Source organism: Protopterus annectens, chromosome 9.part0 (genome assembly GCF_019279795.1).
Source record: "Protopterus annectens isolate FY-2018-M chromosome 9.part0, PAN1.0, whole genome shotgun sequence".
Classification (NCBI taxonomy): Eukaryota; Metazoa; Chordata; order Ceratodontiformes; family Protopteridae; genus Protopterus; species Protopterus annectens.
Genome location: NC_056743.1, coordinates 678626867 through 678640056, shown reverse-complemented (window position 1 = coordinate 678640056; position 13190 = coordinate 678626867). Strand labels below are relative to the sequence as shown.

The 13190-nt window shown below is 39.6% G+C and overlaps 1 protein-coding gene across 3 annotated transcripts in view; it reads left to right on the top strand.

The window, feature by feature from the left end:
• Positions 1-13190, top strand: part of VWA7 (von Willebrand factor A domain containing 7) — a 325092-nt gene that overhangs the window by 288642 nt on the left and 23260 nt on the right. For all 3 annotated transcript variants that reach the window (XM_044083283.1, XM_044083284.1, XM_044083282.1), the window contains one exon: positions 10903-11062. In XM_044083283.1, the coding sequence (XP_043939218.1) occupies positions 10903-11062 (160 nt within the window). The remainder of the gene's footprint in view (positions 1-10902; positions 11063-13190) is intronic.

The window sequence follows — 13190 nt, the reverse complement described above, 5'->3', positions numbered from 1 at the left end:
ACTTTACAATAAGAGGAGAAAGCTATTACATGATAGAACAAAATCCATAAAAGGGAAGTCACCCCTGATCATTATTAGTAAAAATTACGAGCACTCATAAAATCAACTAAGGCCAATTTTGAGAGAAAAATTGCCATGGATTCAAAGGACAATCATAAGGCCTTTTTCAGCTATGTTAGGAACCTGGGTGGAAACTCACAGATATGCTCAGAATTAGTCCAAAATGATACAAAATCACTGAACCCACAGACATTGCCAACATACTGGCAGACAGGTTCAGTGCAAACTTCACCCCTCTCCCCTAAAGGAGAGATAACTATCCCAGCCGAGTGTAGCCTCCCGGACATCTCAAATGCGCAGGTGAAAGCTGCTCTCTAAAGCTAAACACACAGCATCAATGGGACCGGATGGTGTCCCCGGCTGTGTGCTACGAGCTAAATGAGGAATTAAACCCGCACATAAGGCAGCTGTTTAATCTCAGCCTTACCACAGGATCGTGCCCAAGGAGTGGCGTGCGGCAACTGTGGTCCCACTCCACAAAGGTGGCGCCTCTACGGACCCTGGTAATTACCGCCCCATAAGCTTAACAAGTCTAGTCTGCAAAGCTATGGAGAGGATCATAATGGAGCTCATAAACAAAGATATAGGGACTTGCAGACATTGGACCCGACCCAGTTTGGCTTTGTCAAGGGAAGATCATGCCTTTTGAACTTGGTGGACTTCTTGAAATAGTCACCAAGGCCATTGATGAGGAAAGGCAGTCCATACAGCCTACCTTGACCTTGCAAAGGCTTTCGACACAATACCCCACTCGGGTATTGTAGAAAAACTTACCAGCTTAAATGTAAACCCATATGTCACAAGATGGGTTGCAAACTGGCTTAAGGACAGAACCCACAGGGTTAGAGTTGCTGGCGCTGTGTCAGACTCCAAGCCGGTCACAAGTGGTGTCCCACAGGGCTCGGTCCTTGGCCCCTATTGTTTGGCATCTACTTCTCAGAAGTACAGGCCAACATGGGAGGACTTTGGCTGACAAAGTTTGCAGATGACTGCAAACTGGGCGCCATAGTGGAAAGTGCATCGGACACTGATATCCTTCAGAAGGGACTCACGGAAACAGATAGCTGGTGCCAGAGCCATGGCCTGAAGTTAAACGCCAAAAATGTATAGTCATACCCTTCGGGAAAAACAAGGTAACCCCAAGCTACCATATAGGTGGCAATCCACTAAGCACAGAAGAGGTTATCAGGGACCTGGGGACCCAGGTTGACAGTGGCCTTTCTTTTGACACTCACATTGCTAAAGTGGTTAGAAAGACCTTCTACATTGCCCACCTGATCATGAAGGGATTCACATCCAGATCTAGTGAGGTCATTGTTCCCCTGTACTCTTCACTTATCAGACCAATGATCGAGTACAATGCCCCATTCGGGATGTATCTCACCCGACATCTGCAGCAATTGGAGAGGCCCCAAAAGTTCCTCACCAAAAGGATAAAGGGACTCCAAAATCTGTCATATGCTGCCAGATTGAAGAAACTCCAGCTCTATTCAGTCGCATACCGTCTGCTCAGAGGTGACATGTGCCTGACATACAAGGCCATGTCCAACCCGGAATTAATGGACATGCTCCACCTCAAAATCCAAATCCACCAAAACCACTAGAGCAAGCGACTTAAACCTTAGCACGGATATAAATAGGACGTGCTGGAGGGATAGATTTATCACTCAGAGACTCCCTATGCTGTGGAATAAAATCCCGGTCCATGTGAGGCAGAGCACCTCGCTGACTCTGTTCAAGAGAAATCTAGACCTGTGGATGGGAGATCGTAGGTTTACCCCGGGAATCATCTCTGGGTCACTGCTGGACAGAGGCACAACAAACTAATGGGCACATTATTTTTTCATATAAGGGGTGGCGTAAGCCACAATAATTTGGGCTAGGCTTATAAATGCCTTAGGGCAGATAGCCTAGTATAAACCTATGAACCTATGAACCTATAAGGCTATAAATATTATCTGTATATACCTTCCTCCAGGAAACAATATCAGTACACTCGAGAATATCCTTAACTGGCTTTCCCTAAATCTGCCACAAGAAACCATAGTCCTTGGAGACTTTAATATAGACTGGAATACCTGTAATACTACACACCCCACCACCCATATCAACCTTTATGGCTTCTCACAAACTATCGACTCCCCTACCAGAATTAACAAACCCAACAACAAAGAAAGTACCTTGGACTGGATACTTACTAATAGTCCCCATCAAACATACAAAACAGGTACCCTCCCAGATGACCTAAGTGACCATTCACTAACCTATATTATCAGACATAAAACCAACCAAACTTTCCCATTCTCATACAGAACACTACGCACCAAAAGCAGTTTAACAGAACTTTTCCAGGCTGAACTCAAACAATGTAATTGGTCACCATTAAAATCTCTCCCAATCAATGAAGCAGTAGAGTACTTTAATTCTAAGTTCCTAACCATCCTGGAACATCATGCCCCTTCGCTCTGTTAGAAACAAATCTAAACCAGCCCCCTGGCTCACAAACATAACTAGGCAAAAAATCCTAATTAGAAACAAATTCTGGGCAAAATGGCGTTCCACTAAAAATCCTTCAGATCACCAAATCTTTAAACAACATAGAAACAACACAAAACAAGCCATCCTGTTAGACAAAAAGAACTATTACCTACAGCACTCCCACCATAAGGAACCACAAAAGTTTTGGACTAGCATTAACAAACTCCTATACCCAGGTCAGTTAATCACTCCCAACCCACTTGGCTCCAACCCTAACAATCCCTCCCAAACTGCTAATGCCTTCAATTCTTTCTTCACAAATTGCTACCCAAAAACTTGCTAGCCATTTATCTCCTGATACATCAAATTTGCCTACTTCTACCACTATCCCACCCCCACCATTTCATATACAACCAGTACCTACTTCCTTCATTTGCTCCTTCTCCAAAAACTTAAACCTACCACCCCATCAGCAGACCAACTCCTGCAGAATTTCTACAAAAGGAGCTAAAGCCATTGCTTACCCCATTTCCATACTCATCAACAGAACCATATATGAGGACTATCCCATCCATCTGGAAAATTTCCCATATTATCCCACTACACAAAGGAGGTCACTCCAATGACTACTCTAACTTTCGGTCCTATAGCTCTGTTATCCCTCTTGAAAAAAATTATGGAAAAATGCATCCATAAGCAACTTCTAAACCACCTTCTCCATAACAACCTCCTTGCCAACTGCCAACATGGTTTTAAACCTTTTCACAGCACTACCACTGCCCTACTATCCTTCACAGACAGCATCAACAAAAACCGTAACAATAATATTTTTTCCTCTGCTATCTTTATTGATTTATCTAAAGCCTTTGATATGGTTAATCACCAACTCCTAATACACATTCTGAAATCACTTTCACTTAATTCCCTAGCTATAAATTGGTTCAAATCTTACCTTGAAAACTGTCAACAGGCTGTACTCTGGCAAAACAAACTCTCTAGTAACCTTCCTATTACCCTCGGTGTTCCACAGGGCTCCATTTTAGGCCCACTTCTATTTTCCATCTATATTAATGACCTTCAATCAGCAATCCCACATACCATCTGCATTCAATATGCAGATGACTCTACTATTATCTGTACAGCCACCTCTCAAACTGAACTTAAATCTCTTACCCAACAAGCTTTCAACACTGTAAAACAATGGTTCTCAAACCGATGCCTCCTGCTTAACCCAAAAAAAACTAAATTGCTACTCTTCACACCAACCCGAAACTCCACCTCTATTCACCTTACACTCACATCTACTGATGGAACTGTTATTACCCCCGACACATCTACTAAACTCCTAGGAATAACAATTGACAACAACCTAAACTTTGATAGTCATATAAACAGCACAATAAAATCAGTTAACAAAAAACTAGGATCCCTTTATAAAATCAAGCCCTTTCTTACACCAGTAGCTAGGACCACTATAGCCAGAACCCACTTAATCTCAACTCTACTTTATGCTTCCCCTATATATACTAACCTTTCAAAAAATAACCTCAACAAACTGGCAACATCCTATAATAACATTGCTAGGTTTGCAACAGGCTCTCCCTTCAGAACTCATCACTGTTTAAACCTAAAACAACTGGACTGGCTAGAATTTCTTAACCATATTCAATTTCTCCAGCTTACCATTGTCCATAAGCCCCTGCACCAACCCCACAACACTCCAATACTCTCTACCATCATTACACCTTACAAAAACCTCAAGAACTTACGCTCCTCAAACAAAATCCTGATCAACACTTCTAGATCCAATAACTCATCAGGTGACTCCCCATACTCTAACTCTGTAGGCAAGCTATGGAATTTATTACCTACTGAACTTACAACTCAAACTTCTCTTTCACTCTTTAAAAAGAAACTAAAGCTATTTCTTAAGACACACTGGCTATGCACCTGTACTAACCCTGACTAACTTCCTTCCTTCTAAACTAATAACTTCTCTGAAACTTCTAATACTACCCTACTGATACAAAATACCATAACATTGCTAATCAAATGTATGTATATACTGCATATCCTCACTGTCTATTGCATTTGAGAGACAGTGAGAGAGAGAAGGGAAAAAAAAAAAAAAATATATATATATATATATATATATATATATATATATATATATATATTTTTTTTTTTTTTTGTTTTTTTTAACATTTGTATCTTCTAATTTGTCCCGTTATCACCTTTTGTATTTTTAATTGGATGTATTATGACTTTGATATGTCTATTTTATGTCTTTTCCTGGAGCTTTTCTCCCCGGGCCTCTACTGAAAATGGACATGTATCCAGCTAGACTAGCCCGGTTAACAAATGTAAAATAAAATAAAAATAAAAATAAAAAATAAAAGTGGGAAAGACCAAATGCCAATAGTAGGTTGTCTTGAGACAACAAGGGTACCAAACTACCATCCTGCAGATGTCCTGATAGGGAAGGATTTGGATGAGGCAGTACCATGTGTTTATGCAGTTACACACAGTCAGACTAGGAGACAAGCATGTGGGTCTGGTAGCCTGGGGGAGACCCAGACAGACTGTATACTTGCAGCCAGGAATGGTGAGGTGATTACTTCAGGGAGGGAGCTACTCTGTAGCAGTGAGACTGAATCTGAGCGACAGCTGCTTGTGGGTACTGATGTTCCCTTGGACAGAATGACTGCAAAGGTAGAGGTGAGTAATAGTACCCAGGCTGACAGTGAGGCACCACTGTTAGGGAATGCCAGACTTCCTGTGGAAGGGGAGCTGGAAAGGGTTACAAAGAGAGAGTTGAGACAGGCTCAACTCTCAGACCCTACACTGCAAAGCCTGAGGCAGGTAGCTAGTGAGGCACCAAATTCTCAAGGGAAGGGGGAATCTGTATACTGGGACAAAGGGTTACTGTATAGAGAGTGGACCCCCGAAGAAGGGCTAGAAGGTGAGAGGGCACAGCAGTTGGTAATGCCTAGAGCCTACCATCTGGCACTTCTAGCCATAGCCCATGATTTCCCTTTGCAGGTCATATGGGCATAAAATGTACAAAGAGATGTATTATGCAGAACATCTATTGGCCTGGAATTTCCAGAGATGTAACAGGGTACTGTAGGACCTGTGAGCAGTGACAAAAGGTAGGCAAGGCAGGAGACAAGGTGAGAGCTCCTTTGATGCCTTTTCCTGTGACTTTTCAGAGGGTAGCTATGGATATTGTGGGGCCTCTGAGTACCCCAAGTTCCACAGGGAAAAAATATATCCTACTGGTAGTGGATTATGCTACACAATACCCTAAGGCAGTGGCTCTGTCCTCCATTGAGGAAGAAAAGGTGGCAAATGCTTTGTTAGAGATTTTCAGCAGGGCAGTTTTCCCAAAAGACATACTGACTGACAAAGGTGCCAATTTCATGTCAGACCTGCTGGCTTGTCTGTGGAAGTACTGTGGGGTGAAGCACCTGAAGACCACCCCCTACCATCTCCAGACTGATGGTCTGGTTGAGAGTTAGTGAAGCACCTGAAGACCACCCCCTACCATCCCCAGACTGATGGTCTGGTTGAGAGGTTAAACTCTACAATCAAGTCCATGTTATGGGCATTTGCAGACCAGTTTCAGAGTGAGTGGGACAATATTTGCCCCATCTGTTGGTTGCTTACAGAGAGGTTCCCCAGGAATCCACAGGTTTTTCAACCTTTGAGTTGCTTTATGGGCATATGTGTGGTTGTATATAACTCTTATCTCAAAGTGTGTGTGTGTGTGTGTGTGTGTGTGTGTGTGTGTGTGTGTGTGTGTGTGTGTGTGTGTGTGTGTGTGTGTGTGTGTGTGTCAACTACTTGGGCAGGGACACTGGTTTGACAGAGAGGGTACTGGAGGTTTTAGCTTGCCCACTAGGCTAACATCTGTACCTATAACTGTGCCAGTGGGGAGTCTTATTGAGGACCTGGAGAGAAAGGGAGAAACCAGCCCCAGACTGTGATCTCTGTGTGCTCTTAAGGGAAATTGTACTTTACTGTGTGTGTATTTATTATCCTTCCCAACTGGACGCCCCTCACTGATGTTAGTGGTGAGGACTGAGGCTCCTTGATTGCTGGGCCAGTGCATGGGCGTCACACCACTAATCCAAAGGATATATTGGAAGGTATAGATCAGGATGTTGCATGCAATAACAAAGTGTTCTTGATAACCAAAGTCATGTTAATTATAAATTCACAATATGTCTGGCAAAAGAAAAGGAGGCCACGTTTGTCACATCTGTTGCATGTCACCATTTTAGATATGCTGCCAGAAGTGAAGCCTGTGAAGATTACCACAGAAGCATTTTGTAAACAAATAGTAATGACTAATTTATTTCTGACACTGGGTGAGAGCTACTCCCTGACCTGGTTTAATCAGCCAAGCAGCTGACTCTACTTTCTGCAGAAGAATCTAGATCATGTGATAATGAATGATCAAGATGATGTTAAGGCATTTTAGACTAGTAACTCTTTTAATAAAAACATCCATGCTAGTGTTAACAATAAGTTCAGTAGAGAAATAACAGAAATAGTGATGACTACAAAATTAGATTTATGTCATTTTGTTGGCATTTAGGAGGAGATGGATATTCCTGAATCACTAAAGCAGCCTGAAAAATCCTTCTTAGAGCTTAAGCTCAGCTTTGGACACAGACATATCTCTATAATGAATGTATAAATACTTTAGTAGCGGGCCCAGAACTGAGCCCTGAAGGACACCTTTATCAGCAAAGTACTCAGTACAGTAGACCAATATACATTTTGCTCTATATTTGCAGTTACAAAGGTAACTGCCAAACAAATTATGTATCTTGCCTGAATCCAAGTGTCGTTAGACACAAGACACAAACTGCAGTGTCAATGGTCATGGCTGGATCATGGAGCAAGGCTATCAGAGCTTTCTGATTATTTGTTAACACTGAAGCCTTCAGAGATGTACTCTGAGATGGATAGCAGGGAATACTGGCAGAGTAGCCTTTATGAAAGTCATGCAAGTCACAGTGTCCTTTAGACAGAAGGAAATTATTTTAGTTTATGTTGTAGGGTATAGTGACTTCGAAATGAGACAAATGAAGGAAGGAAGGTAGTGGGAGTGAATTCTCAGAGTCAATGAGTGAGAAAGTAGGAGACATACCACCCATTTCATAACTTTGGCTAAACTGTTTTGAATGGCAATGGGTTTGTAATTGCTGGTTTCAGCTGAGGATTCACCTTTATGTGGCATAACTAGGTACACTTCCTTCCACAGCTGGGGGCTTGCCCATCTGTAAAGCTTCTGTTAATCAGTAGCTTGAAAGGAATTGTTAATGAATGTGCTTCAAATTTGTTAAATGTCGGCATAAGGGAATAATGCCCTTTGAATCCAGTCCCTTTAGCTTTCAGCAGATGTTCCCAGGTAAGGTTTATGTCACTTGGTCAGGGTGAAGGGGCAGGTGTTTCAAAGTAGTTTCTGAAAGCCTCTGCAGTAATCAAATCTGTTGAGTAATTATATTAACTTGGGGACCTGCTGACACTACAGTATTGCACACACACACACACACACACACACACACACACACACACACACACATATATATATATATAGATATATATAGATATAAATATAGATATAGATATATGTATCTCTGTCTCTCTCTCTCTGTATCTATAGATATATATATATATATATATATAATATATAATATGTTAAAGTCATAACGCAATAAGTCATCGGTCACTAATAGTGTGTTTACACCTTATAAATGTGTATGTCTTAAGTGTTTAATTCACAAAAGTACACCCTTAGAAATTAAACTCTGCCTTGTTACCACGTATAAGTTTAAAATTGTGTAGATGTGTTGCTTACTATATAGAGAGATGTATGTACATTTCCCATGTTTTCCATATATATATATATATATATATATATATATATATATATATATATATATATATATTTATAGATATATATATGGATCTACTTCACAATGCCGAAATTTCAAAATGCCGACAACCATATGGCCAACACCATATGACTGACATCCGAAATCTTGACATTGTAAGCAGACCATGTAAAAAGAAAATAAAATTTCATTTCAACTGCTAGCAGGGGGGCAATGACCCCTGCACCCCCTGTGGGGGGCTTCGCCCTTCATACCCCCCATAACTTTAATATACCAACTCCAAGATCGCACTACAGTGCAGGAATGGAAATCTTTCCATTCCGCACTATAGTGAGATGCCGGTTCCACATTGTTGGCATTCCGAATGTCGATCATATGGTGTCAGCCATATGGTTGTCGGCATTCTGGAGTGTCGGCAATGTTACATATTCCTATATATATATATATATATATATATATATATATATATATATATATATATTTATATGTATGTATATATATATATATATATATATATATATATATATAGATATAATATTATATTGTATTATATTAATTTATTCATTTTACAGCTCCTTTCTTTCACCTTTGATTTTATTACTTTTTGTTTTGTGTACTGTTTATTCCAATCTATGCTGTTGCCTTGCTTGATTGTCTTGCTAGAACAGTTGCACAAACTTCATTGCCTGAAGTTGTTACTGCTCACTTGCGCATGAGCAATGATTATGTGCTACTACTTTTAGTTTGTTTTGTTTTCCTTAATATCACAGTGTCCTTTAGACAGAAGCAAATTATTTTAGTTTATGTTGTAGGGTATAGTGACTTTGAAGTGAGACAAAGGAAGGAAGGAAGGTACTGGGAGTGAATTCCCTACTCCAGGAATGCAGGGAGACTAGCTGAAAGCAATTGTTAGGTGGAACTTTACTTTGAAGTGTATTTGCTCATAAACTTTATAAAAGTCAGTGCATGTGTTTTGTGTGTATGAGTAGTAGTGCTGTCAGTTACGAATAATTTAAGCAATTAAATTGTGAAGTATGTAAACTAGTTTCAAGGACAAGTGGGGGTATATCTTTGCAATAATACAATACATAAATACAATGCTAAATACCTTGGCTATACAACCATACCCTCACCTGCCTGATATCCTGTCCCAGTATTAAGGCGTGAGGTTGTTACTTGCATGAGTGTTTTTTATTAATTATTTTTGCCCCATTGTTATACCCCCATGTCCATTAAACTATGTTTCCATTTCCTCTCCTGGTGTGAGAGATGAGAAACAGAGAATGCAGCAATCATCCACATAATGATAGACAGAGAATGCAGCCATCATCCACATGATGAGAGACACAGAATACAGCCATCATCCAGTGATGACAGACACAGAATACAGCCATCATCCACATGAGAGACAGAGAATGCGACAATCATCCACATGATGGGAGACACAGAATGCAACCATCATCCACATGAGAGACACAGAATGCAGCCATCATCCACATGATGAGAGACACAGAATGCAGCCATCATCCACATGATGAGAGACAGAGAATGCAGCCTTCGTCCACATGATGAGAGAGAGAGAATGCGACCATTATCCACATGATGAGAGACACAGAATGCAGCCATCATCCACATGATGAGAGATACAGAATGCAGCCATCATCCACAATGTGGTTAAGATATTTTCATGATGCTCCTGACTTCCTTTGCTTATTTGGCTGATATGTGTGGTGCAGTACCTGGCTATGCCAAGCTACTATAAATCAGTGTTTCTACATTGTTGTGATGTTGGCTATGGGGGTTGCACTCTTAGCCAATCTTGGACCACTGAGTACTTCTACATGAGAATGCTGCACTCTATATTTCCCTCCCTGTTTCATTGCTCATGTGGTGGGATTTCACCAGCTCCATCCCCTTGGGATCAATGAAGCAGCATCAGCCATTTCAGTCCCATGCCTTACTGACTCGCTCCATCTGTACTCAGGTCACTAATCAAACCTAGGTTACCTGAGACTTAGGCCAACATATTTATGCCTTGGAGCTAGTGTTATTCTATGTGGATAAGTACAGGATCCTGCTCAGGCCAATGCACTTTAAGAATAAAACAAAAAGCTGCTATGAAGGATTCTGTTCAAGGCAGGTGGATACATACACAATCACATGGTTTATAATGTACAGCTACCTTCTCACAGATGTTGCTCTCTGAACATTGCATTACTCATTTTCTTTTTGTTTAACTTAAAGCACAATGAGAGATGTTTTATTAGATATATAAATGATGTGCCCTTACGAACTGTGATACACTGATAGTTTCTTTCTTCATTTACTCCTGTGCAGTTTGATTTGTTTAGGGGCCAGCAATACTTACCATCTTGTTGACATCTGATGATTAGAGCAGCCCTTTCTGTGAAGTAACAACCAGATAACTAATACCATGTTTTTTCATCCCTCCCAGAGCACATCTCAACACAAATGAATCAGTGAAAGGGGAAATAATACTCCTACCTCCAGCACACATAAAGACAGGATCTGTTGTTACTGTCACATTGGTAGTCGAATCTGCAAAGACGAAGAACTTTAACTTTGCTGTCAAACAGTTATCTGTAGCTGATCAGGTAAATGGGTTATACATTTTCATTTTATTCTCTCTTTACAACATTGAAAATAAAACAAAACAAAAATAAATTTCAAGCTTTGCAACACCATAGATAGTCCAAGATGTACTCAAGTATGTAAGATGATTTGCATAACATAAGAAAGTAAAACGTATTAAATATTACTCATTTAAGAGTAGAAATATTTCACTATGTGCTCATTTAAAATATATTTACTTAATATACATACAAGATAAAACATATTTACAATTTATGCATAAATTATATAGAAATAAAAGGATAATAAGTCAAGAAAGATACAGTGAAAAGGATAGAAAAAATACATTCTCTGTAATCCTCCCGAAAAGATAGCTGCACATATTCAAAATGTTATTGTCCCATTTGTAGCAGATAGAAGAAATATTCATGTCTTTCAATCTATAAAGTTAGCTCTGTCCTGTTTATTTATTTATTTATTTGTATTTGTTCACCAGATATGTGTGCTGAACCCATGAGGGTTGTTTTTATAGAAGCAGCAAATATGTGAAAATAGACACAGTAGATAATATAGTCACTGATTTCTGCACATTGGATTTTTTTGAGTGAGTCTACTGGAGGACTGTCTGCTTAAGTAAGCACAGATGATTATAGCTAGGAAATGTTTTCTGCAGTCCAAGGTCTGATTCTGTCTGCCTCCATTTTCCTGTTGTTTTCAAAGAGCAGCCTAACCAGACTGTGCACATGTGCTGAGTGTGAAAAAGGTACATGTAGATCAGTGCTCTACCTTGTTAACAAACATAGATAAATAATAGGTGACTTTCTTGGAGCCATGCAGCAGGCAAATGCTCACTGTTGTATAGTATGCAAAGGGAGGCTGAGGGAATCAAACTATGTAGTAAGATAGAGCAATGAAGTATGATATAATGTAGCTTATAACTTTCAAACAATGAGCTATGACTGCTCTTAACTTTTTTATTTTTTGTGCACAGAGAGAGGCTAACTGGAAAGAGCTGCACTGGTAATTCATTTGTGGTCTGAGCCCTTTCTGCTTCCAAGAAAATTGATTGCTATAACTTGGTGTTCCTCTCTCCATTGGCTATTGGAATGCTTTAGAAAATGTACATTAGTTGGTTTTCACTGATATTTTTGCATGATCCAGGCTGACAAATTGAAAGCTGGCAGCATGATGCAAAGAATTTAATATATTATTTGCGCTAACTTAGCTGTTCAGTCTCAAAATCATACAGTGACAAATGTTGACTGATAGACTGAGGAATTCAAACCCTGACTATAGGTAGGCAAGGATGTAACTTTTATAGTAATAGTTGCTTTTTGGTGCCTTGCTTCACTTTTTTCTTTTATAGTAATAGCTTATAGTTTTAATCTTTTATGCTGCAACCACTCCTCTCACTGCAACTGATTTCACAGAACTTCCCTGATTTTTGGTCTGTTCCTCATAATATGTAATATTTTCTGCGAAATCAGTGAGGATTGATGTCATTGCATAATAACAGAAATTTTGAGTTTCAGAGTTTATGTCCTTTAGAAAATGCATGTTAATACAAAAATGTTTTTCTGGTAGCATTCTAAATATTTAAGAGCATGTTATTTTTTGGCTTAGTCCATAATTATTGCACTAATGCATTGAGAAGTTTTATTTTATCACAATTAGATTAGGTGTATATGACAAACTGGCTATAACTGCACAATGGGGGTGGGGGGCTGTCTATGGATTAAAGTATCTTACCCTCTTGTCATTTGCTGAATGTAGGTAGTCAGATTTTACAGGATTAGGGTGCATTTATGTGAAACAAGTTGGAATACTTTGGCTATTGTGTGTTTGTGTGAAACAAATACATTATTTTACCTGTAATTATTATTTATTTATGTTTACCACAATAAGACATCTGAGGTGTACACAGTCAGTAATGCTGCAACAGTTGTTGGGTGCGGGAACTATTTGTTGTTGAGAAAGACTAACCATACTGTCACAATTAAATTAAACAGTCAATAGTCTGACTTTGCAGGACTTGTGCACATTTATGTAAAGCAGGCTGGACTACTTTATCTTGCTATGGTCCTTTTTTTATCATGCTCAGACATTTGAGGTATGCACAGGCAATTGGCTGTAATTGATTAATACAGTCAT